Genomic DNA, 27998 nt, shown 5'->3' on the forward strand with positions numbered 1-27998 from the left:
TTATTTTAAATGTAGTACAGAAGAAGACAGTAATTCATTATTATACATTGTTGCTTTCCATTAGTTCTAAAATAAAATAATTACGTGTACTGTTAGATTTTAAATAATGTTTTTATTTTCTGTTACAATATACATATATTTTTTTGAAAAATTAAAAATAATTTCAGAAGTATTTGTTTAAAATATATACCTATAAAAAGTGACAAATTAATTAATATCAACAAATTTTATTAAATTAATAATTATAATATAATCATAAAAATATTATTAATCTGTTTAAACAGCAACCTTCCATACATGTTTGAAACTGTAGAAAGTAATTATCTGTGAAGGGCAATGATAAATTTTCCATTTATAAAACCATTTGTACGAGTAACATAATCATTCTTGTTACACCCATCATGTTGAATTACATAAGAATATAATATAATATAAAATTTTATATAAAATAAATACTGATTATAAAATCTTTCTTTTTTTACTAATTGTTGAAAGCAAATTTTATAACTATTTTTTTGCATTATGTGTTTAGGTTCAAAAAATAATTTTATTTCTGCTTCAGATAATTCACCAAATCTTTGAAGACTGATGATTATATTAATTGATTATAAATTCTTGCTGTAGTTTATTTAGATTTTGTCCAGGTTTAGATCATATAGGATTCTATAAAATTTTTATTTGCTGTTTTTAATCAGCATTTTTGAAGCTTATTAAAACTATTATATGAGAATTAATTATTGTTATTACTTTTTTTTCATTTAAAAATATATTAATTTAACATAAATTTAATTTTCTCATATCTCATATAAAGCATTTATAATAAATCCATTATAATGTAAATATTGTCTTACACTTTTCAGATTCATAAACATATTTGAAATTATATAAAATTTGTAATTTATTAGAAAAAATCATAAACAGCATGCAGATACTGATTCTGAAATCAGTAACAATATTCTGCAGTTAAGTCCTACCAAAGCATTTGTTTGATAAGAATAAAAAAAAATCTGATTCATTTGTTTGATCAAAAATCTGATTCGAAAGCTTTAACCAAATCATCCATATTATTAATTACAGTTGCTCCTGGAATTTTCCAGCCAGGTATTTTAGTCAATGTTAATATTTTATGTCTACCGTAAAATGTATCCTGAAAAGGAAAAATGACGATTTATTGAATTGTTCATTTTTTTCTTTTTAATTACAGCAAAGTTTATAATAAAAAATATTGTGTTTATCTGTGTGTTTATATATATATATATATATATATATATATATATATATATATATATATATATATTTATATATATATATAAAATATTCATACAGTTGACTTTTAAACATAATGAATCAAGAAATGAGAAGAAAGTAGGTTAATATAATCAGTGAACAGAAGAAAATATTTCCTTTTGAACAAAATGGTTGCTGTCTTTAGAAAACTGATATCAGAATTTGGAGGTTAAAATTTAAAAAAATTATTTGTAATTTCATTATCAAAAATGTAATTACCCCAATTTCTTATTCTTTATTGCTGAAAGAACACAACCTTGTATTAAATAAGATTTCCAAAATTCAGTAACCATAGTATGACATTTCTGTTAGCTTTTTTGGGCTGGTATGTAAATGAAGGTGAGGTATTTTTTAAGAATTTTAACAATGGATGAAATAAGAACTTAATGTGACACCTAGGAATGAACAACATAGTTTCATTGATCATTTATATTGAATCTCTATAACAAAAATTGTATAGTTTTCTGGATGGATAGAGGAGAGTGCTTTTATCATATCACAAGAAAGAAAATACATGTAGAGAAATAGAAGACTCTTCAAGAATAAATACAAATAATATATTGTGTGCAACAAAAGTCCAATAGCTTGCTTACCAACACAGCTGTGTATTTGAATGACATTGTGTGTCAGATTGCATGTGAATAAAATTTATTTCACTTGTTTAAATAAAGTTAGGGATGTAGGATGTAGAGGGTATACTGAAATGAAACGACTAGCACTAGATAGGGAATCTTGGAGAGCTGCATCAAACCAGTCAAATGACTGAAGACAAAAAAAAAAAGTTTAAATAAAAATTTATAGACCCATCTCTGAACTTAGGTCTTTTATTTAGCAACTGTATTGTCGTACTGCACCTTATAAATTTTTTTGATGGTCAAAAGTTGAGAAGTGCTGATTCAGGCTAAATAATAGGTAATAAGTTAATACAAAAATTAATTTATGACACAGGCAGACAACGTTTACTAGAAGATTAAAGGAAAACTAATGCTGTTTTGACAAATGAAAAAATATGGTTGATGATTATCTTGAAAAGCAGATACTGTAGAATAAATGCTACTTATTATTTTCTAACAGTAGCCTACATTTTACTTAAATTGATATTTTTAGTTTAACTTTTAAATCTCAACTAAATAAAATAATGAATATTTTTTAATAAGCAAAGATTATCCAAAAAATAAATAAATTCATCAGCAGGTATTTTTCTCTAATGCTATAAACACTTAAATAATCTCAGTTATGAGCTATTGCTTTTCACAATTTAGTTTACTGAAGAATACTATCATCTCTTGAGACTTCTCAAACAGTGAGAAGGAGTTTTCAAGATAGAAAAACGACCTCTCAGATTGGCCTGTTTAACTTAGAAATCTTTCATTTAGCAAATGAAGATGTTAATATGATTAATATGATTTATACTTAAGAATGTGCAATCTTTGCTAACAAAAAAAAAAAAAAAAAAAATAGCACTTATTTCTAAAATTAATATTTACTTCTACCAAATCATACAACAAAACTGTTTCTGTATAACTCAACCCAATAATTTGGCTTATGGTAATGACCTTGTATTTCACAGCTATTTTTAAGGAATTACTGAATCATTTTTTAAAAAATTTTCTACCATTTTGTTAAATAGTTCTAAAAAATTTTCTTTTACAGAAACAAGGTTATTTTCACAATTAATTTTTAAATAATACTAATTAAAAAGTAAAAACACCTGAATTTTCTGTATCTTTGTTAAACATCCACATATATGTTCAAATAACTTCATTAACACTTTCAGAATTGTGGTTTATTTTGTATTACCTTTTATATTTATTATCTTCATATAAGCTTACTATTATTGTATGTGTTTAAAGTGTATTTAAAGTAATTAATATGCACTTTAATCACATCTAATTTTTTTAATTGTGTATTTTGAAAAAAATGGACTTCCTTTTTTTATTGATGGAGTAACATATTTACCCATTCCTGGCATGGTCTATAAAATGTATTTTATATCGATCAGAATAAAAAAATTATTTATTTATTCATTTTTGGATCCAGTTTCTTATGTAAAAAATGATGGATAAGTCGACAATAGTCCTGATGTTCTAACAGCTATAAACGTAATTAACTTATGACAAAATATCAAAGAGGGAATACCTGCTTAGTTAGCATTATACATGGGATAATATACATCCATTATGACTGGGTTGATGAATTTTTTACTGTTAAAAGTAAATCTATTTTGCCTACATTTTCAATCATAAAATAAAACAACATCTGTATCAGGCAATTCCCATTTCAAGTGAATCATATGAACCACAACATCCCTAGGTAATTCCGCTTCCTTTTTTACCTTTATTATTTTTTCCTTTCTTTTTCTTCCCTGTAAAAAATGTTCATTGAAATGAAAAATCTTTTGTGACCTTTAATAGCAGTATATTCTATAAATAATTTCTGTTAGATACTAATCTTTAATAAAAAAAAATATTCAGTAATTTAATTTCCCAGCTAATGATTATTAAGTTATATAGGACTGTAATTCACATATTAATTAACCCACTGTTTCAACATAGTATTAATTACGAACCAATAATATTTTGACAACACAGAATGTAAATAATTTTCATCAATGGTTTTATTGTAACAGGAGAAATTGCTGATGGTGGGTTTTTTATTTGAAAATAAAATTTTTTAATGTGGCTGAAAATAAATTACATTTTACTGTATTTATTAAACTAGTACATTGAAGTAATTTTTTTTTTTTTTTTTTTTTTTTTTACTTAAGTATATTGTTTCCCTCCTCTATGAATCATGAGACCTTGCCGTTGGTGAGGGGGCTTGAGTCCACCTTCGGCTGGACCGAAGGTGCAACCATATCGGAGAGGTATCTGTTGAGAGCCAGACTAAGGAATGATTCCTGAAAGAGGACAGCAGCTCTTTCAGTAGTTGTTAGGGGTGTGAGTCAGGATGACGTAAACGGCCATATCAACATCACTCAGTCGTCTGAGTACTGCGCAGCTGAAAGCAATGGAAAACTACAGCTGCTTTTTTTCCAAGAAAATGTGACTCTCTGCATTTTCATATAGCAATGATGGAGGCGCCTTCCTTGGTAAAATATTCCGGAGGTGAACTAGTCCCCCGTTCGGATCTCCGGGTGGGGACTACTAAGGAAGGGGTCGCCAGAAAATTAAAAAATAACATTCTACGAGTCGGAGCGTGGAATGTTAGAAGTTTAAAAAAGGTTGGTAGGCTAGAAAATTTAAAAAGGGAAATGGATAGGATAAATGTGGATGTAGTAGGAATTAGTGAGGTTCGGTGGGAAGAGGAAGGCGACTTTTGGTCAGGTGATTTTAGTACAATTAATTCAGCTTCAAATAATGGGCAGGCAGGAGTAGGTTTCATAATGAACAAGAAGATAGGGAAGAGAATTTAGAGAAAGGAAGATGAATCGGTGGAATTTAGAGAAGCTTGAGGAATAGGAAGTAAAGAAGATTTTTGAAGAGGACATCGCACGAGGTCTGAGTAAAAAAGATAAGGTAGAAAATGTAGAAGAAGAATGGGAGAATGTTAAAAAGGAAATTCTTAAATCAGCAGAAGCAAACTTAGGCAGAATAAAGAGAACTGGTAGAAAACCTTGGATTTCAGACGATATATTGCAGCTGATGGACGAACGTAGAAAATATAAGAATGCTAGTGATGAAGAAAGTAAAAGGAACTATCGACAATTAAGAAATGCTATAAACAGGAAGTGCAAACTAGCGAAAGAAGAGTGGATTAAAGAAAAGTGTTCAGAAGTGGAAAGAGAAATGAACATTGGTAAAATAGACGGAGCATACAGGAAAGTTAAGGAAAATTTTGGGGTACATAAATTAAAATCTAATAATGTGTTAAACAAAGATGGTACACCAATATATAATACGAAAGGTAAAGTTGATAGATGGATGGAATATATTGATGAGTTATACGAAGGAAATGAATTAGAAAATGGTGTTATAGAGGAAGTTGAGGAGGATGAAATGGGAGAAACAATACTGAGATCTGAATTTAAGAGAGCATTAAAAGATTTAAATGGCAGAAAGGCTCCTGGAATAGACGGAATACCTATAGAATTACTGTGCAGTGCAGTGGAGGAAGCGATTGATAGATTATACAAACTGATGTGTAGTATTTATGAAAAAGGGGAAGTTCCGTCAGACTTCAAAAAAAGTGTTATAGTTATGATACCAAAGAAAGCAGGGGCAGATAAATGTGAAGAATACAGAACAATTAGTTTAACTAGTCATGCATCAAAAATCTTAAGTAGAATTCTATACAGAAGAACTAAGAGGAGAGTGGAAGAAGAGTTAGGAGAAGACCAATTTGGTTTCAGGAAAAGTATAGGGAGAAGGGAAGAAATTTTAGGCCTCAGATTAATAGTAGAAGGAAGATTAAAGAAAAACAAACCAATATACTTGGCGTTTATAGACCTAGAAAAGGCATTCGATAACGTAGACTGGAATAAGATTTTCAGCATTTTAAAAAAATTAGGGTTCAAATACGGAGATAGAAGAATTGCTAACATGTACAGGAACCAAACAGCAACAGTAATAATTGAAGAACATAAGAAAGAAGCCGTAGTAATAAGAAAGGGAGTCCGACAAGGATGTTCCCTATCTCAGTTACTTTTTAATCTTTACATGGAACTAGCAGTTAATGATGTTAAAGAACAATTTAGATTCGGAGTAACAGTACAAGGTGAAAAGATACAGATGCTACGATTTGCTGATGATATAGTAATTCTAGCCGAGAGTAAAGAGGATTTAGAAGAAACAATGAATGGCATAGATGAAGTCCTACGCAAGAACTATCGCATAAAAATAAACAAGAACAAAACAAAAGTAATGAAATGTTGTAGAAATAACAAAGATGGACCACTGAATGTGAAAATAGGAGGAGAAAAGATTATGGAGGTAGAAGAATTTTGTTATTTGGGAAGTAGAATTACTAAAGATGGGTGAAGCAGGAGCGATATAAAATGCAGAATAGCACATGCGAAACGAGCCTTCAGTAAGAAATATAATTTGTTTACATCAAAAATTAATTTAAATGTCAGGAAAAGATTTTTGAAAGTATATGTTTGGAGTGTCGCTTTATATGAAAGTGAAGCTTGGACAATCGGAGTATCTGAGAAGAAAAGATTAGAAGCTTTTGAAATGTGGTGCTATAGGAGAATGTTAAAAATCAGATGGGTGGATAAAGTGACAAATGAAGAGGTATTGCGGCAAATAGATGAAGAAAGAAGCATTTTGAAAAATATAGTTAAAAGAAGAGACAGACTTATAGGCCACATACTAAGGCATCCTGGAATAGTCACTTTAATATTGGAAGGACAGGTAGAAGGAAAAAATTGTGTAGGCAGGCCACGTTTGGAATATGTAAAACTAATTGTTAGGGAGTAGGATGTAGAGGGTATACTGAAATGAAACGATTAGCACTAGATAGGGAATCTTGGAGAGCTGCATCAAACCAGACAAATGACTGAAGACAAAAAAAAAAATATATTGTTTGATCTACTTCAGTAACATCATTCCTTTATTTACGTATAATTTTATATATAAGAATCTAGATTATTTTAGTATTATTAAAGACATAAGTAACTTTATCAGGTGTTCTGACTGATTAATATCGGTATCTATTTGATATACTTTGACCCTTATAATTTGAGGTTTCATGTTACTTAAAATGTCAGAGGGTAACATATTGGAAAATTAAGTTAGGTTAATGAAGTGAAAGCCACATTTTATAAATTACTTCACCAAAATTCTTATTGTCATTGACATTGAGTTATTTTTTAAATACTTTCCAAAGCTAGCTTTTGCTTGTAAAGTAGAAATTGTAGAGGTTGTAGTTAGTCTGTTAGTATTTTTTTATTAATTAAAAATAAAATTTTATGCTGTTAAATCATAAGAATTTTCATTTGTTAATTTCATCAAGTGGCTTTTATGGCTTGCAAAGTGATTTTTAACACATTCATCATGTAAATATAAGCCTATATGCTCTAAGAAGAACATTTCCATTGAAATTGAGATAATATTAAAAAAGAAAATATATAACTAATTTAAATTTTATATTATTAAAAATTTTTTTTTACTTAAAGTTATATTTCTAAGATATGCTTAGAAATTAAAATATTTGCATCTAGTTGTATAAAAAAGTAGATAGAGGATTTAATTTCAAATAATGGGATTATTGACTGAAATAAATTAAAGAAAACAAACCAGAAAGGAACTGTTAGTTTTTCTGGACTTGAGTTTAATGATCTGGTTAGGATTACGTTTAACTTGAAGAAGAAGAAGCAGAAGAATGGTAATAATTAGATGATAATTGTTTTTCCGGTAATTCCCATGCATAAACAAGGTTGTGAATGGCTCGATGTCTCGAACAGTCAGTTTTATTGTCAACTTTAAATAAAATAGATGAAGTATTACCAGCCTGTAAAAGATATATTTTTTTCATTAATTATGATAATTAAATTCAGTTTTCTTTATGAATCATAATTGAAATCAAAACTAGATAAGATTTAATGTTTTATATTTCCATTTTATAGTATACTGAATATTTAGTAAACTATAACAAATAAATTCATAGACAGTGAAAAAGAGTTATGTATTAACCTTTTCTTAAACACTTGTAATTACTTTTATTTAGGATTTCATCAATATTTCTGTGTTTTATTAATAAAACAGCAATTGATACAAGATAATTGATACAATATGAATTCATATGTTGATATAAGTCAAAAGTGATGAATTTTGTTTAATTTGATTTTTGAATGGGTGGCATGTAATTTCCAGATGATGACTGCAGAAATGTGACTAGACTTTTAAGATTCTTTTACACTGATTACATCAACTTGGGGGAAGGGATGAACATGATATAAAGGAAATGAACATTATATAATTTAAGAGGATAGCTGTTGGAACAGTAGAATTAATGAGGATAAGACCAAATATATGGATGTGGTATGAAAGAATGCAGTGTACTGGGAATTACCAAAGTACACTGGTATCCACTGTCTAATATTCAAATCCATATAAAAGTAACTAACCTCAATTAGGATCTGTACCTCAGAACCCTTGACTACGAAAATTAACTGTTAAATAATTTATTTGCAATGATAAGTTAACTCCTAGAACAGCCTGGTGAGCTTATTTAAATATTTTGTTGTTGTTTTGATAGATATGAGTGACATGGGACTAGAAATTGATTTTAAAATAGTGAAAATAGGATCTACGTAAAACTGAAAATTTAGTATGACAGTCAAGTCAAGGAGATAACTTGTAAACCTAGACTATAGCATTGTTACTATATTGTATGCTGTAACGTATTGTATGACCTTCAACAACCAGAGAAAACTTTTAACAACATTTGAGAACAAGGTGTTGAAGAGGTATACCAGGTGTGTAAATATGAAACCAGAATTTTTGTATAGAAAATACATGTTTATTGTATGAAAATGATAAACAATGTTTTATTCAAAATGTTGTCCATCAACATCTTTTAATTTTTATTTTTGTGGGGGTCATCACTGGATGGCCCTTTCTCATGTAATATTTTTAACATACTTATGATTTCATCAGAAGAAACCAACTATAAATTATGTCTTACAGCTAAAAAAAACACAATTTTTTTTATTAAAATTTTTTTTTATAATTTTTTTTTGCTAGACTACATCATCAATATGAAAATCATATTGGTAATTTTTGTATACCACAATATTCATCTTACAATAAACTGAGATAAATGCAGAACAACTCAAGAAGCGAGTGCAATTCAGGAAAATAAGTAAATAAGCAATTTATTGTAATTGCTTATTACAAATTAGATTACAAATTAGATTATTTTATTATAATTATTTTATCATATATATTTGCATTTTTTTTTTTGTTATCTGGTTTTATATTATTTCAATATCTAATTTTCTAGTATTATTGTTCACATAAATCTACTTCAAACAGCTGTGTTGAAATGGAAAATGATAATAAGAGTCATTACTAAAATTACGAATCATTTTGTGGAAATTTTAATCTTCTTTACTATGTGATGACATTAATCAAGAGCACCAAATAGCTGAAATTACTCAAATAACACTAAACTGGTGATGTTTACAAAGTCCTACACTAAATAAATTTAATTATTACTGAAAAAACAAAATGACTAATTATAAGAAAAATATATCAAAATGTTAAAACTTAGAGGTTTAAAACATTTGATTTTTTACTAAGTTTAATTACTACTGAAAAATAAAGTTTACTAGTAACAAAAAATACAAAATAAGAAAAACAAGATACCATTATGTGAACAATGAAAAGGTTAAAATTTTAATTAATAAATTGTTGGTTCTTAATGCTAATAACTGTACAGCTTTGCACAGTGAAAAGCTAAGATAGTCGTCAATTTTAAAATTCATGAACATAAAATTGACTTTTTTATTTTGTAGAGAATATTAGTTTAAAAAGATAAGAAAAAAAATCATTAAAAAAGTTCAGTCCATTCTAGTCATATCTTTTTTTGTTAATGAATTAATTCACCACAGAATCTTTGAAAACTTTATGAGGGAATACAGAAATCAAATTTTTTAGCATATGAAAAATTCCATGACCGAGAATTGGACCTAGGACCCCTGGATGAAAGGTCAAGATGCTACCACACCATCACTCAGATTTGTGGAGTTTATATCTAAAAAAAAAATAAAATGGCAGACAGAAAGAAATTTTTATAGGAACTTTTTTCCTGTACTGAAGTTAAAAAAACACTATTGAAAAATTTGATGCAATTTTTTATACTGCCTGTTTATATTTGGACATAAAACATATTTTTGTATATTATTCTACTTATAAATTTATAATATATATATATTTTTTATTTGCATCAAATATCTATCTACGTATATATTTTGTATTTATATTTTGAATAGTATAACATATTTTTTTTTAAAAGTACATAACTAATATCTTAACCAGTTAGAATAAGTCAGGTAAGGCAAGGAAATTTAGCCAATTCAGCAGTTGTAGAATATTATTGTTATATGATTTTTTGTATACATTATACTATAATGAAGTTTTATAATAACTTGTCAAGGTTATATGACTTATACATCCTACCACAGAATATGCAGGAATGAGCCACCTTATAGGTGAGACAAGTGTTTAACTTTAGAAATTTAGAACTGTTGTGTTAGCATGATATTCTCATGTTGAAGTTGTTTATTTTTTTTTATCTTACTTAATATACATTTCTAGAGTATTTGTTAATTACAAATAATTTTTAATATTATTTGTCATCTGGCTAATGTTGTTGGTCATTTACAAATGTAAATATATAATGATTTCTAATAATATTTTCATCTCCTTGAAGATGTCTTGTCATTAACATATTATTTATCTTACTCATGGAGAATCATATGTGGTTATGTTTGAGAAATTCTTTTGCAATTTTTGCCACTAGTTTAATGCTCAGAAAAAAATTTTACTAAGGGAACTGGTGTTTCTACTGAAGTACTAGTATATGGGTTTTCACAATCTTTACATTTAATTTTGCACACACCAGATGAGTTGAATTTATTATTATCTGGACATTATTACAGTTGCAATACATCTATCATGGAGTTTTCAGGTTTCTAAAGTTATTATGTGCTTTTTTCAGTCAGAAATGATGATGACTTTTTTGGTAAATTATTTGACAAGGTATTTTTGTATATGTTGGCTGTAATTATCCTGTTTTAACATTAAATTTGGTCATTTTATTGGTTATTATTTTTTTTTTTAAGTTTCAATTCTTAGATTACATACAGTATTGAGTTCTAATCTGAACTCATGTTTTTTTATTTATTTATTTATGTAATACCAGGTTACATAGTAACAGCATGGTGACATGATGTCAACAGTACTCTGCAGAGATGCAAGCATCAGTTCACAGTCTGGCGTGTAAGTGCAATTGTACTGGAGAATGTGTAGTCTTGAGACGTGTAGTTAATTGAAACCCAACCACCAAAGAACACTGGTATCCACAGTCTAGCAATCAAGATATATAAAAACAACTACCTTTTCAAGGACTCAAATCTTAGAACTCTCAACTTTGAAAATCAGTTGATTTTACGATGATGAGTTTAACCACTAGACTAACCCGGCTGGTAAAATATACCAATATACTATTAACAACAATAATGATATTTAATGCAATAAAAAAATTGCAGCCCAGTCATTTTTATCACATACACAGTGATCATATTATTTTTTTTTTGTAATAAGTGTTATTATATTAGTGAATGTATAAACATACATAAAATTCAAGATTTCTTGATCTAAGGATTAAAATATGTTATTCATGATAAGTTTTGTTTAATTTCTCAGTTTAGAGGTTCAATTATAATTATTAGTAAATTTTAAGTAAATTATATTAATAATAACGGAGTTCGTTAGAGCGTCAAAGTCAACGAACTATGTTTACAGTTCTAAACATAAGCTAACCTAACAGTGAAATGATAATGGAGAAAAAAAATAAGCATGACAACATTATTTTTCAATTAGATTAGTAATAAAGAATTCTTTCAGAAAATACCTCGAATTTTGTTAGATATCGTTTTTTTCCATTTTATGAACCGTGAGACTCGAATATGTCGTTTTATTTATTTTTTTACGGTGACTTAACGAATCGTGCTGCTAGATAGCAGTACTAGGTAGTGTACAAAAACTTGATAATGTACTTGAAATAATTAAATTTAAAAGAAAATGTACTACTACTTGTTTCAGTAGTAAATACTGTTATATAAATGAAAGTAGTGAAGATGAAACATTTTTTTTAATTCCCAGAACTTCTTTTTAATAAAATAAAATACAGTTATTAGTTAACAAGAGATTATACTAGTTTTATTAAAAATGGAATAAATAAAACAGAAAAAATTCGATTGGTAAAATAGAATTTAACGATAAAAATGGAGGGTTTCACTTACAAAGTGGTAAGTGCAATATTACATCACGAATTTTCGATTCGTAAAGGTCATTCATTATACTAATGTTATTAAAAAAGGAAAAATATGGTATGAAGTGAATGATATGACTATCAACAAAAAAAAAATTGGCTGTGAAATTCAATTTGTTTGTTTTAAGGCAATAAATTTTAATTAATAATAAATCCATAAGATAACAATCAGTAATTTAAAAAAAAAAAGAAAGAATAATCTAACAGAACACAGTGATACTCAAAAAAATTACAATGAAATTGTAAACTGTATGGTAAAAGTCTTGCAGATATTATGTCTTCCGCTCAAAACACAAAAATTTCTGTAATATAAATAAAACTGTTTTTAACAAAACGATACTGATATAAAATAAGGTAAGACACTACATTTCTATATCAAAATCTGTTATTAATTTAGAATTTTCTTTAAAAAAAATACATATTAAATATATGTAATAGACAATAGATATACAATAACAGATAATAAACAATGTTTAAGTTTAAGAAGTCTTTCATATAAGCAAAAAAAAAAAAAAAATTGTTGCAAAACCGTAACAAAATATAAATTTCATTTATATGTAATACATATCACATTTACAGAAATAATACACCATAAAACTAATTGAAGTGCAGAGAAGAGAATAATTAAAAGAAGTTGTTTACTTTTATTTACTTTCAAAGAAACATATTACAACTTGCAAGAAAGTAAGTAATGATTTAAAATAGACTTTGTTCAGTGAAAATAATAGTAGTGTTTTTAGAAAATAAAGTGAATAGCATAAATGTTTATAAACTTATCTGAATTTTTCATTAAAGCAAGTGAGACATATCAAGGTGATATAGCATTACATTGCCTTTAGTAATCTTATTTTAGTGGTGAAACAGTAGTAGTGGAAATTCAGATGTTAAAATACCTAAATATATCTAAGGGAATCATACATACTGGCTTATTCAAATAATATGATATTAACAGCTGAACTCAGTGGAGACAAAGAACATTTTTAAACCCTTTGAAGAGAATGTAGGAACATTAGGAAAGAATAAAAATCAGGAAAAATGCAATATATGTGGCAGTGGTAAGAACATAAGTAGAAAAAAAGGAAAAAATTGTAATAATACTTTAATATTAAACAAATTTATTTATTCATTAATTCATTCTTGTCTTTATTTCTGGAAATTTTAATTTTAATTTAAACTCTATTTAAATTTAATAATTTATATGATATCCATTGTTAACAATTAATTTAATTCAATCTTTATACTCTGGGGCATCTACATCTAATGGTCTCCATGCTTTGGCAACCCTGATTTCCAAATCTTCCTGACTTATCTTACTGGTTTCATCTACCAATACTACTTTCTTGTCTGATGATTCTCCCTGTAAAGAATATTCGTAAAGGTATAGATTTTATTCATAATAAAAAAAATTTGGTTTTACGTGAAAAAGTAAGTTTTTATAATGCTTAAAAATATCATTGTACTTCTCCTTCTAAAGAGAAATAATTCTAATTTTTAAATATATTTGTTTTAATTTCAATGAATATTTATTGACATCTACGTGCAAATATTTATATACTGGTAGCTTTTTATTAATTGAATAGTTCTGTTTTTTTGTTTGTGATGGTTATTTTTGAAAACTGTTTATATTATTTTTATGACAAAATATTCCAAATTTAAAAGTAATGTTGAAACAGCTTGTCTTGAAATATTTTTATAGGTCCAGTTATAAAACAAAATAAACATTAATGTACACAAAGGACCCACTAGAACAGGACAGTATATCAGGAGTAATCAATCCAAATTTTCTTAGTAGCAAAAAGTTTTGCAAATAGTTTGCTGTTCCAACAAATAATGTACTGAACATGCTCTAAGGAACTGCTGTATCATACATAAAGTACTCCAAATTAATTTAGAACTAGTGTACAGTCATCATCTCATGCAGGAAGGTTATAATTACATTAACCATATTTCCTTTTTTTTAAAATAAAAAGTAAAAAACAATTAAATCCTCCTAAAGTTTAAAAAAAAGTTGGGAATATAGACAAACACCTACCAACTGCAAACTTTTCTGGTGCAAACATCAAAAAGTCAAAATTTAAAGAATTAGTTGTAAAAGTATTATATTTAAAATTATAACATTGTTTATTTTATTGATTTTTTTTTTTAATTTAATTTTATACCCTTGATAAAAATTTGTATACACTTACAAAAAATCAACTTGCATAAAAAACCTGTAAGTAAGAAACCTTCCTTTAAATGTAATTAGAGTATAAAAGCAAAGAAATCACATAGAAAATATTATTTTGTCATTAGTTAAGGCTCTTTGAAACAAAAGAGTAAGTATTAGTTTTTTACTGCATTTTAATGAAAATATGGAAGACAGATAGAGAAACAATGTAAAAAAGCTAAATTTTATATTTAGAGGAGTTTAATATTTCTTTTTACTCTGTTTTCTACTTTATCAGTAAAATAAAATACATAAACAATAACACCATAAAATGGTGTATGGACAAATACAGCTCAGCTTTAATATATTTTGGTGACATCCTTAATATCTCTAACATATATATATTCTCTGCACATCATAAAAAGTAATCAACCAAATGTGCTTTCAAATATGCAGAAAACCAACAATATCAGACACTATCATTGATAACATCTCAAATTACTCAACCTAATTTAAACTATTTACTTTTAGAAGATCACATCTATATTTCAAATTAATTATAATAAAATCATTTTGTTTTATTTCAAGACAATTCACCACACTCACTTATTCATTTATCTAGAAATAATTCTAGATAATGCGAAGGTTAAAAAGTAAAAGTGAATCAATAAATATTAAACTAGAATAAAAATTTACTTATTACACTAAACTATTTACCCTTTTGCAGAATGTCATGAAATTGCTATTCTATTTTGTAACACATTCTTGTTAGTGCCATTTTCACGCTCAAAATATAACAAATAAAATATTTAGAATTCCCTTATTCTTCTGTTACAGAATATTTTTTTTGGATGAAACAACTGCTTAATTTTGGGATTTGGATATAATTTATGGTCAATTTTAAGAAGTAAATCGTATATACTCATAAAGGTTTTAAAATCTTCTAATGGTAAAAGAGGTTTAAAAGTTTCCCAAGTGTAAGAAGGTTTACAGCTTCTGTTGTGTTTCCTTTGAAAGAATATATTTTGTATTTTGGATTCCAGCTTTCTCTCAAAATTCTAATTTAAACTTATCCTGTTTATTTGTATTTAATTTAAACTTTTCATGTTTCTTTTAATTATTTTGCTATCATATTTACAGATCATACCTCTTTCTATTTACAACAATAAAAAATCCTTATTCAAGTATTCTTTGAGTTTACCAATTAGTTATTTAGTGCTCATTGGTAAACAATTTTAATTTTTTAATAATTAATGGCTATTTATATAAAATGTTCAGATTTCTGTAATACTAGTAAAGTTAGAGTTATAATTAACAATAATGTAGAAAAGTGTCCACATTCAGTAGCTAATACAATAAAGCAGTGCTAGAAAGTCTAATTATAATAAATTTATTAATTAATCATTTTATTAATCACCATGATGAAATATGATAACACTTTTAAATTAATGGAATAATTTTCATAACAGCTTTGGAAGAAAATTAATTATCAGCTCCTTTCTCAGTTTATTATCCAGCAGCAGGTTTGTTGTTAATGGTGTTTTTATTATGCTATTTTTTCTAACATAAATTTCATTTTGTTGACTTTTGTTAAAATGTTATGAGTAAAATTTGCATGTTATATAGTTAATGTATCTAGTTAATGTAACGTGTATCCTGTTTCTGCAAATAATTTGCAAACTCTGATTCTGTTAATGAGTGTAATTTTTATGTGTTTCTTGTACCTCTGAATTAATTTGCAACCAGGATGTCTAATATAGTGTTTGATACAATCACTACAGTTTTATTTATACCCTCCTGGGTTGCTGTTTTCATAAGTGGATGTTTGGAATTTTTCTGTATTTTGTTTTAAAACTAATACAGTAACCTAATAATATTGACAATTATTTGAATCAATAAATAGCCATTAATTTGTATAAGATGTTTATGTATCGTGTTCTTCAATGAAATTGTCATGCAATAAATTGTTACTTTAACTTTATTGGGTAATAATTTTATGTAACTGTAATAATTACAAATTCAGCTACTTTATCTGTTAATATTCTTATTCCTGACTTATTCAGCCTAACATGATGCAAAAATGAAATCTCTGTAAATTTTACAAGACTGTGCTTCGGTTGATAACATCTTTTATTTGTATGGTTTATTGAATGTGTATTTGTGTAGTAAGTTCAGTTTGACACTGCATAAATAAGCTCAATTGTTTGAACCTCACTAATGTCCAATATTTATATTTGTTGAGAATTGCTCGATTGAACTTTAATATGAAAAAGGTAGTACAAAAGTGACTTGATTAGAAAAAACACTATCTAATGTCTTTTTCCTATAAAGAAAGGTTTATAACATTCTCAGGAGATGAAAGAAGTAAGCTTTCAATTTTTTTAAGAGAGAGAAAGAAGGAAAAGGTATAGGTCAGTAGGACGGATGGATGGACTATGAACTATAACTGAAATAGTAAATTTCTTTTAGAGGCAGATTATATTATCTGAGTATTCTTGAGGATCAAAGACTCAACAATACAAGTATTGTGGCTGGGATGATTTCTTAGACTGCGGATTTCATTACTGCAAAAATTAAGTTTTTAATCGATAAATTAGTGTTGCAATATCATTGTAACCCATTTTGTACTTAGTAAAAATAATGCAAATATCCTTAACACAAAAAAAACTTCTAATGAAGTTCAAACATTTTTTAATATTGTCGTAACTATATTATTTTGTTTGTTCATCACTCATGTGTTTCAAGCTCAACAATTTTATTACATTGAACAAAACATGTTGAAACAAGGAGTACAAGTAGATAAAAATAATTTATTATTCTATGGGAAGGCAAGCAGTGAAGTTTATTTTCAACGTTTTGTCTGACTGGCCTTTCTGTAAAATTAATAAATATAGAATTCTTGAGACCACTATGTCAGCCACTTAAATAAAGTGATCATGCTTCATTTCTTTCTATTTATTTATCACTGCATGCAAGTTAGCATAGTCTCTGTTTGGCAGTTGGTCTTACCAATATTTTGCAATTCATTCCAGAAACATTAATTAAACTTCAACTACCAAAGTAGAACAAATAACATAAATTAGGGAAAAGTATTCATAGTTTTCTTTTTCATTTTGAATGGTGGTATATAACAGGATTATGATTACCATCAATAATGGTTACAATTAAATGCATTGTGTTTAATAAATTAATCATTTTTAAATCAAATGAATTGATTGTACTATTAGTGTGTTGGAAAACCTGTTTTTATATTGCAACATTCTGAGATCATTTTCGATGTTAAACAAAAGACAAATTGCTTAAAATAAACAAACCTTTTCAATCGACAAGTAGTCTTCTTTTATTTGTAAAACCTTAGCTAAGTATTTTATTAATTCCTCATTACATTCTTTTCCTACATCCTTGGTTGTAATGTCAACACTTATGCTTGAAAAATCCATGTCTGTTAAAAAAATTTAAAAGCATCTTAAATATAACTGGATTCATTTTTAGTTTTTTAGAGAACTAGTTACAGTAATGATTGAATTGTAATAAGAAGAAAACACTTAAGAACCAAAACACTCTTATTTAATCAAAACTATAAATTTACTTGCGTATTTCAGTTGTTATGCAGTCTTCATCATTGCTTTAAAGAGAATAAGTAAACTTGGAATAAACCAAAAATCTGATGTGGACACGGACACCACATGACTTCCTTATACGATTACTAAAATACAATTACAAAAATAATACGATTCTAAATTATAATTTTCAATTAATATTAAATAATCAGATGTTTCAGTTACATATATATGTACGTAATAATGCCTGTTAAATTACATATAAACATTTTTAAAGTACATCAAATTTTATTTCACTAATAACTTATGATTTTTTTCATATTTTTTTCTATTGTTATTATTGAATAATTATTTATAGTAAAAGGTTTTTTACGATCTCAGGTTAATTATTAATAAATCAATATATTTAATTTAAAAAAAAGTTTAAAAAAATAGTTATAAAAGGAGATGAAGTCTGATATGTCTTCCCCTTATAGATCCAAATATTTCATTAATTAAAATTTCATTTGGCTATAACTCTGGAACCCATGAAAATAAGTACCACTTATGATATCGTTGAAAAGTTCTCAATGAGGGCTTATTACTGGAGTTAAGAAAAAGTCCAAAAACCAATTTTTTTTTTGATTTTGGGCTTTATTGGATACTTTTGGTTCAATCGATTCCAATCAAAAGGGGAGATGCACAACTAGATGTTACAACAGGCTAAATTCAAAATTTCAACATACTACGTCTAATTGTTTTTGAGTTATGTGAGATACGTACGTACATACAAACTACATATGTGCGTACAGGTGTCATGCCGAAACTAATCAAAATGGATATTTCCAATGAAATCTGAAAACCAAAATTTTTCGTGATCACAATAATTCCTTTACTTCATACAAGGAAATAAAAACAACATTTATGAAGTAAGTTAATTCAAAATAGTCTGTCCATGTTTATAAAATAAAACATTTTGAAAACTAAAATACCCCTCCGTTCTGAGAGGCATATTAATACACCACTATGAGAGAAATTCAAGGTGAATAAATTTTAGCTAACAATATTGTCTATATCACTGAAATTCTCCACTTGAACTCAACATAGTTTTTGAGTACAGTTCTTCAGAACTTTCTTCATTATTATTTCTATTATAATAATGATTTAGTATACCCCTTTCTTCCCATAAAATTTTGAGTCCTTAGATGAAGAAAACTATACCTGTATACTTACATCTAGTTGTGTTCTGGATATCAAGCATGCAAATCATCTGAAAACACATCTCCAGAATCTTAGATTTCAGATCTTTTTCTCAAGTAATAGCATCTCTTGTGATCATTGTCTTTGTTGTGTCATCTTATAAGTCCTTTTTCATAATTTGTCATTTACACAGAAATAATTATCTTAAAAATTTAATATTAAAATGAAAAGTTTGTTCAATTGAATACACACACACACGTGCTCTCCAAATGCTCATTTGAGTTTTATCAATGTGACACAGGTCGTAATATAAAGCCTAAGTAAAAGTAACAGATCAAAATCTATAGTGAAGAGTCTATTTCTTTCCCATCAATGATATATTTTGAAAAGTGTGTACCTAGTTTGGTATTATATTTTTGGTTTTTTTATTTATTTTGAGAATGGTCTTTTCTACCAATACTAGATAAATGGTCATTAAATTAACTAATTATTAGAAATCAGCCTATGAATTTCACACATTCATATTTATTAATATGCTCAGTCAGCGTCAAAAAAAGAAAACTCTGACCTCTAGAAATATTAACTCTTGTGCAAATTTAATTTTATAAATTTTTAAGTTATATTTTTGTACTGGATATCCAGAAAGGAATTTCAATGTTCAAGAATGAATATTGTTTTTATTTTTCAGCACTCAATAGTGCTTTATGCGTAATCTTAAAGTGACAACAATTAAGTTTTAGTTTACACATTCTCTGTCAGTTAGCAGCTGTGATAGACTATTGCAACAAACAAGTTGTTATGAGCACAGGCTTCAAAACTATGGCATTGTCACAAGAGAAAGCACAATGAATATACTGATTCACAGGAACAAAATCAGTGACTGTCATACAAAGAAATTATATATGAGTCTATCATAGAAGAAATGTTCCAAGTGACAAAAGCATATGTGGTGTGAACAGTTTATGGAAGATTAGAAGGGCACTCATCAGGTCTAAAAAAAATATCAAAAACAAAAAATTCAACCGTCTTTCCATTGGAATCCAAATCATTCATTCAGTTCATAATACCAATCATCAACTAAACAATCTTAGAACCACTGTTCATGATGTTGTTTGCAAGCAATTGGAACTTGGTATTCATAAACTGCAGCTATCCATGAAATTAAACTAATGATAAGCCACAAAGAGTACAATTTGTAACAACCATGTTAGACTTCATTTCTACTGGTAAAAACTACCTGTAGCATATTTTATTTACTGATGAAGCAACATTTCACGTTCATGATGTCCTGAATCACCATAATTGTCTAAAACGGGGCTCAGAAAATCCACAAAAATAGGTGCAATTCATCCATAACTGTCTGGTGTTGTTTTTGCCTTATCAAATTTTTGGCCCATTTTTTTCATGAGCAGATTATTATGGGCGTAGTGTAATTTGACAGATTAGAGAACTTCGTGTTTCTGAAAATTAAAAATATGGAGAGCCTAATTTTCCTACAGGATCAGCAGCCGCAGAAGCAATTTCTGTAGATGTGCTTGCCAGAATGTAGAATGAGGTGGATCTGAATCTGATTAACATCTACAAGGTTGTAAACTCATATTTAGAGTGCTTATATTTCCTACATCATGATGTTAAAAAACCTTTAAACTTTGTGCTTTCAGGTAATAAAACACATACATTTGTAATTTTAAATCTAATTAAGAAAATGTTATTTAGTACCACATCTTGGATACCATCTACTTCCATGTTGATTACAAAAAATTTAAATTTTTTTATCATTAATTGGCTAAATAAGCTTGTAGTTTACAAGTGAGAATATGGTTTGGATATTTTGTGGCATATATAAAATTTTGTACCTGATCAAGACTTTAAGCTATTCCAGAGTAATGGCTTAGATAATACATTCTGCCATTGAGGTAGAAATAAGTATATTTCAAAATATACTTAACCAACCGTTAAGTATATTTTGAAATAAAGTTCAGACTGATTCACTTCAAATTCATCCAGTTATCCTTAGTGGTGAGAAAACTGTTTTGTTTTTTTTTTTTTGTTTGTAAAATAACTGATTTCACTGTAGCTTATTTTCTTATTTCCCATTATGGCATAATACTTTTAGTTTTTATTTTTCAAAAACCCGGAAACAAATTTAAGGTAATTTTATTTTACAATCAGTTCACAGGTTTATATACCTTCTTTCTTTTTCTGTTTAATCTCCGGAAGTACCGTAAGGTATTACTACAAAAGATGAATGAGGATTATATGTATGAATGTAAATGAAGTATAGTGTTGAACAGTCTCAGGTCAACCAACCATTTCTGAGATGTGTGGTTAATTGAAACCCAACCATGAAAGAATGGCAATATCCACAATCCAGCATTCAAATCCATATAAAAGTAACTGCCTTTACTAGGATTTGAACCTTAGATCTCTTGACTTCAAATCAGCTTATCAGTTTATATACCTGGTTCACTGTTTACTAACATGTGAATGTATTCTGATAATTTAATACAATGTCAAGAAAATTTATTTATAGGTACTGATTAGATTATAAACACAACTATTATGTGAATCATGTACACAAAAACCATTTTGAATAGAAGTAGTATTTGTCAGTGAAATTAAGTTATGAAATTAATATATGGATAATAACTGAGTTTACTGTCTCTTCAAGTTCTTGAAATTCATATCCACATTGAGAACAATAAATTTGTATTTTAAATGAAATAAAAAAAAATAATGTTGAATTCACAATAAAAAATAAATAAAAAGGCAGTTTGCTCTAATTGGGCATTTTGTGTAAATGGCAGTTTAACACAAAATGTCCACTTTCAATCTAAATTTTACACTAGTTTCCAAAACATAAAGTAGATTACATTTCCTTCATGTCGGTGTTAAAAACGTAACAACAGCATTTCCAATCTTAATGTATGTACGAGGTCTGTTCAGAAAATAACCCAACATTTGTAATTACGCGCAAACGGAGATATTTAGTGAAATGCGGTTGGCAACATTTTGTTCCACATTATCTCCTCTGTAATATCACATGTTCGTGGATTGTTGATATATTTTTTAGTTTTCGTGTTTGAGTGCCACTTGTATTTGTAATGTGCATTTTTCGAGAACAGCGATACAACGTAAATTAAGCGTGAAACTGGGAAAAATTTTCACAGAAACGTTTCATAACTTTTGAAATAAGCTTACGGATTTTGATGTTCTGGGTCGTACGCGTAATTACGAACGGTTTTCACGAATTTAAAACTAGTCGTCAGTCGATTGAAGATGACCCTCGACCAGGAAGGCCTTCGACTTCAACTCCGCATTCAGAAAATCAATGATCTGGTGCGTGCAAATCGCCGACCTACTGTCTGTGAAAGAATTTACATTAGAGGTTAGGATCTCGATTGTAGTAGGCCGACATTTTAACTGAAAAATTGAATATGCATCGAATTTCAATAAAGTTTGTTCCTCGTTTGATGACCGAATAGCAGAAAGGAACATCGAGTGGAATTTTGTCGGCAACTTCTTACACAAGGTGATTACGATTAAACAACATTCATGCGAAAGATCATAACGGGAAACGAAAGCTGGTTTTATGGATACGACAGTGAGACAAAATTTCAATCATCAAAATATCGCTACTAACACTTAAACACGTAGCACTCAAGTAACAATAACACAAAAGAAAACGAGACATCAGCAATCTAAAAACATAAGGAGACTAGAAGGGACACATCACTGCCAACCGCACGTCACTAAATATCCCGTTCGGCGCGTAATTAAAAATGTTAGGTTATTTTCTGAACAGACCTCGTATACAGAAACACAAAATAGTACATACTCAACATCAAATGACCTAATTCACCATTCCTGTAAATTTAAGAATTTGAAAGAGCTCAACACTATAAAATATTTTACCCAAAAATAGTTACAATTTTATACCTCAAGATAAAGTTGAAAAGTAGACTAAATAAAAATCACCAACATACTCTCAACAAAACATACGTTTCACTTTACATTAAATTTATAGAATTACATAATTGTATTTTAGGAGTGATTAAATGGTCTATCTACCTGGTGGGTACTTGAGCCCATTATATTAGCCACTGCACCGGTTGCAGAGCCACAGGTAGCTTCCTTTATCAGATATACTGGCTCTTGATATATATTAAAGGTATACTGACTGCACATGTTTCTTAATTCTCACCAAGTAGTGAGGATACCTGGTACATTACCTAATAATATTATAAGCTGTCTAATAATGTTGTAAACTGCATAATTTTTTTCAAAAAATTAAAAAAAAAACTGCATTAAACCATTTAATTGTCTGAGCAAAATACTATTTAAAAAAACACCCATTTAAAAAAATGACTGGTTAAAAATAGTACATAATGTTTTTACAGCAAACTATTAAAATAATTTCAAATATAACTGAGAGTTTAAAGGACAAATTTATGTAAAATTACTCACGCATCCATAAATCAAAAAACTTTTCGCAGTTACAAGCAATAAGCCACAAATAAATGATAATTATATTCTGCAATAAAATTAAAAATTTTGGATTCCCTCAAGCCAGAACACTAAGAATACTTCTTTCTATTTTAACTGATAAGCATGTACAGCACTGCCATCAGTATATTAATATAAAACTAAGAGATCAATTATAATTAAATAGTGCAGTAAGGCCTTCATCTCATGTTAAAAGACTGCATGTATCTGAACTTATTAATTTGTGCAGTACATTTTTTAATTTAGTATGCAGCAACCCACTTTTTTTAAATATATTAAATAATTAACTATTATTAATTGATTTATACATATTACCTGTTATTTTATTTTTTTTACATCCAGGTTTTACGTAAACATGTATGTATAGGTTGTCATAATCATCAACTGTTACAAAATGATATTTCTTTTTCGTGAATGATTTCTGAAAATGTATAAAACTAACTGTAAAATTTGTAAACATTTTATCTTCCTTTTAAAATAAATTTAATGAAATTTTATTTATATAATATTTTAATACTGTACTTACCTGTGCATTAAAGTTTATTTTGGTATGTCTGTAAATGAAAATTTATCTTAACTTTTATTAGACTATAGAGTTACTAACTAACTTTTAGACTATAAGGGCTATAAAAAAGGTTAAGTTGATTTTGTAAATCAGTATTATGAAAAAGTTTTCCTTTTGCAGTTTCTTTTAAATAAAAATGATTTGTATTTATTAGAGTTTATTACAAAATTAGATGTGATTCATGCTTTATATTGTTCCAAGGGATATACTGATGTATCAATAAAGAAAGGAAATAGTTGTCTAATGTTCAAACTGAACTTGCCTGTATACAAATATAAACATATATACACAATATACATTTATTTCGTATAATAAAAAAAAAAGAGTAACATAATTTTAGTCACCAGGGAGAATATAAATATATATTTTACAGGTGTTCTTAGCTTTCACTCATTGTTGATAGTTAACTACTTTATATCAAGTTAAATTTATTAAAAGCTGTAAGTCTTTTGCAAAGAGATCCAAAAAAATTGTTTGAAACGCTGTATTCCCATCCAATGAATTTATTAACTTGTTACCATATTGATTTTTAAATCAACGTAAATTTTTCATCCAATAATGCCTTCTTTTTCTGTCTTCTTCTCTTTTCACTTAATTAGATGATGCATGTAGTCCATTTCTTCTTCATTAACAAAGACATGATTATTTTGTATTTTGATTGTTGAATTAAAATAAAGTAATAAAATTACTAGTGTTCACAACTTTGACCACATTGGTAGTGCATTATAGTGTAAATCTATTAGATGTGTTTCAAAAACACATCTGTGATGGGTCATATGCATTGAATTTGATGAACATTTTATCAACATCAAACATTTTACATCAGTGTAGATATCACTATAGGTGAACTCATTTACACTGATAAAAGCAAGTTACCATATACATAGATTTGCAATGAATATATTGCACAACTCTAATTTTACTGGTGTGGACCCTGCTTAACCCTTCGTCAGGTGCATTTTATCTGACCGACAACGTTACACTGTTTTGCTTTGTAGTTTCTAATTGTGAGAAGCCAACAGCTTTCCCCTCCCAATACCTTTCTAACCTCCCTTTCTTTACATGTTAGTCCAGTCTTAGACCTTGACTTGAGTGCAAATGTCTTTCAGTGAAGGTTTCATATCTAACAAATACATTACGCTTGTGTTACATTTTTTATCGCATTCTAAATATCATGTTTTTTTTAAATATATAATAAGTAAAACATTTTTTTACATTGTAAATTGTAAATATATATGTTATAAGTAGACATTTTATTTTTTTTTGTTATCTAAAATATTGTTTTTGTTTAATGTGTTAAAACCCGATTACATTTTTAGTGTTACTTTTTTTGTATCTATAATGGATTTAGACCATTTGAATGCTATTAATCCCCACCATGCAGAGATTATTCAACGTTTACTGCAGGAAGATGATGGAAGGTCTGATGAAAGTTTGAACAAATCTGCAGATAATGAAAATGAAGATTTCATTGAAGAATGGGAAAGTGATTCATACATGTGTCAGGATGATAATGATGAAGAGATTGAAAATTACAATGATCCTTATTATCTGGCAAAAGATAAAATTACTAAATGGAAAAAATGAGGCCTACTCAGAACATGCAAACCAGAACACAAAATCTAATTAGGCACTTACCTGGCATTGTTGGAGAAGCTAAAAATGCAAAGTCACCTTTTGAGTCTTGGAATTTTCTAATAATTAATGAAACAATAAAAGATATTTTGCTATGTACAAATCAGTATATTGATGTTATAAGACCAAACTTTGGTCGTGAAAGAGATGCAAAAAATGTTACTTTAGTTGAACTAAAACCATTTATTGGACTTCTTTATCGGGCAGAAACACCAGGAGTAATCGACAAAGTCTAGAATTATAAGGTAGTGATGGAGATGGTGTTGAAATATTTCATCTAACAATAAATTTGAAACATTATAAATTTATTATTAGATGCATTAGGTTTGATAATAAATCCACACGTCAAATACAAGTTCAGTGTGATAAGTTAGCACCAGTTAGAAAAATATTCAAACAATTTGTTACCAACTGTCAGAAATGCTAATTGCTTAGTGAAAATGTTACCATAGATGAAAAACTTGAGAGCTTTTGAGGAACATTTGCTGGTAAACAATACATTCCATCAAAATGAGCTAAGTATGAGTTAAAATATATATGCCTTAGCAGATGCAAAACTCTACTTCACATATAACATGGAAATATATCCAGGGAAGCAGTCAGATGGACTTTATTGTGTCAGTAATAAACCAAATAATGTTGTAAGAAGGTTAGTGAAACCAGTACACAAAAGTGGTCAAAATATAACAGCATATTTTGTGTTTTGGTTTTCAGACAAAACTTTTCAAAGAACTCAAGAAAGAAAATCTTTCTTTTGTTGGAACTTTAAACAAAAAATAAACACAAATGCCAGTTCAATTCAGAAATTTTTAAATTAGACCACTAAACTCAAGTATGTTTGGGTTTTTAAGGATTGTACCTTATGTTTCTAAAAAATGAAAAAAAAAATGTGTTGTATCAAGCCTACACTTTGAAGATTCTATTGACAAAATACTGACAAGCAGTATAAGCCTCACATGGTAACATTTTATAATGGTACTAAATCAGATGTAGTTGACAAGATATATTCCACATATAATGTTGCAAGAAATACTCGTTGTTGGCCAATGGTAGTTATTTTATTACATGCTGAATGTAGCTGGTTTAAATGCTCAAATAATAACAAGTGGAAATCAAATGGAGGTTTTTTATTTTTTTTAAACTTTCACAAGAATTGATTTCTGAACAATAAAAACAGAAGTTGTAAGAAAATAGGAATTCCTAAACCTCTTCAGCAAAGTTTGCAGAATATCTCTCTACCCATAACACCTGTACACCATGATGAACCAGATGGACCATCTACAGCAAACAAAAGGAAACGCTGTACACTATCTGCAGTTCACTACATAAAGACTTGTCTGGCTAAATTTACCTGCATAAACTGTAACCACTATTATTATTTAGAACGTGCAGTAATGATATGTGAAAAGTGCAACTCAAAACAAAAACTGTCTCAATCAATTAGTGATTCAGTGGATGATTAAAACAATTTTTCTTGATTTTAAGAAGTTGTATAATTTAGATTAGTATTTCTAAAATGTATTATTTTGTATTCTGTACCCATAAAAGATAATTAAAGTACTTTTGAAATTTGAAAATAAAGAGCAACAAAAAAAAAGTATATTTTAATATATATATATTAAATATAAAAATAATGTCATATTTAGACCTTTTAGGAATTAAGTATCTCTCAGATACAATGCATTGGTTCTTGTTAGTTTACATATTGCGCCTGATGGATGGTTAATATTAGAGACACTAATTATTGAAGTATTGCTGTGCAGTTTTAAACCAACTACATATATTTAAATGATATACTGTTCTTGGTTATTTTTTTGTCTGTTGTGATTTATTGTATAGAATAATTCTTCTGCATAATTATTTTTTATTTGTTCTTCTGTAAGAATAAACCACTTTAACATTAATTAGTAACTGTTAAGATCATACACAATAACTTAATTTAGCAGTTAAAAATTTACCTGTGTAACACATGAGATTAATGCGATGATAAAAAATAGTTGTATTGAGAACATTGTAAAAAACTCAACGCAAAATTATTCAAATCATCCTCTTAGTAATAACAACAACAATAATAATAATAATAATAATAATATCATGGTAGTAAATGTAAACCAAAATT

At 27.8% G+C, this 27998-nt stretch overlaps 1 protein-coding gene across 5 annotated transcripts; it reads right to left on the bottom strand.

The window, feature by feature from the left end:
• Nucleotides 1–92: 92 nt before the first annotated feature.
• Nucleotides 93–27958, bottom strand: LOC142320967 (UPF0235 proteinVC395_0502-like). Of its 5 annotated transcripts, none has more exons than XR_012755527.1 (5): nucleotides 27838–27958; nucleotides 23995–24100; nucleotides 17749–17876; nucleotides 7527–7740; nucleotides 1060–1147 (listed from the first exon to the last, which is right to left on the bottom strand). XR_012755527.1 is itself a non-coding variant. In XM_075358961.1 (4 exons), exons 1-4 carry the CDS (start codon nucleotides 27889–27891, stop codon nucleotides 1025–1027), a joined length of 411 nt encoding a protein of 136 aa, XP_075215076.1. In that variant the 5' UTR covers nucleotides 27892–27957; the 3' UTR covers nucleotides 93–1024. The 5 variants fall into 5 exon arrangements, 3 of the variants coding, with proteins under 3 accessions (XP_075215076.1, XP_075215074.1, XP_075215075.1); XR_012755528.1 differs by lacking the exon at nucleotides 7527–7740 and adding an exon at nucleotides 3427–3652 and having other exon boundaries at nucleotides 1064–1147; XM_075358961.1 differs by lacking the exon at nucleotides 7527–7740 and having other exon boundaries at nucleotides 93–1147; nucleotides 27838–27957.
• Between the last annotated feature and the right edge of the window lie 40 nt (nucleotides 27959–27998).

This window comes from Lycorma delicatula, chromosome 3, assembly GCF_047948215.1.
Source record: "Lycorma delicatula isolate Av1 chromosome 3, ASM4794821v1, whole genome shotgun sequence".
Classification (NCBI taxonomy): Eukaryota; Metazoa; Arthropoda; class Insecta; order Hemiptera; family Fulgoridae; genus Lycorma; species Lycorma delicatula.

Excerpts from the sequence above, each read along its gene's own strand:
- LOC142320967 (XM_075358959.1), bottom strand. The coding sequence starts at position 27,891 with ATGTTCTCAATACAACTATTTTTTATCATCGCATTAATCTCATGTGTT. Across the intron at positions 24,101-27,837 it reads TAATCTCATGTGTTACACAG|AAATCATTCACGAAAAAGAA; the intron begins GTAAATTTTTAA and ends ATACATTTTCAG. Across the intron at positions 17,877-23,994 it reads TAAAAAAAATAAAATAACAG|ACATGGATTTTTCAAGCATA; the intron begins GTAATATGTATA and ends TTTTTTTAACAG.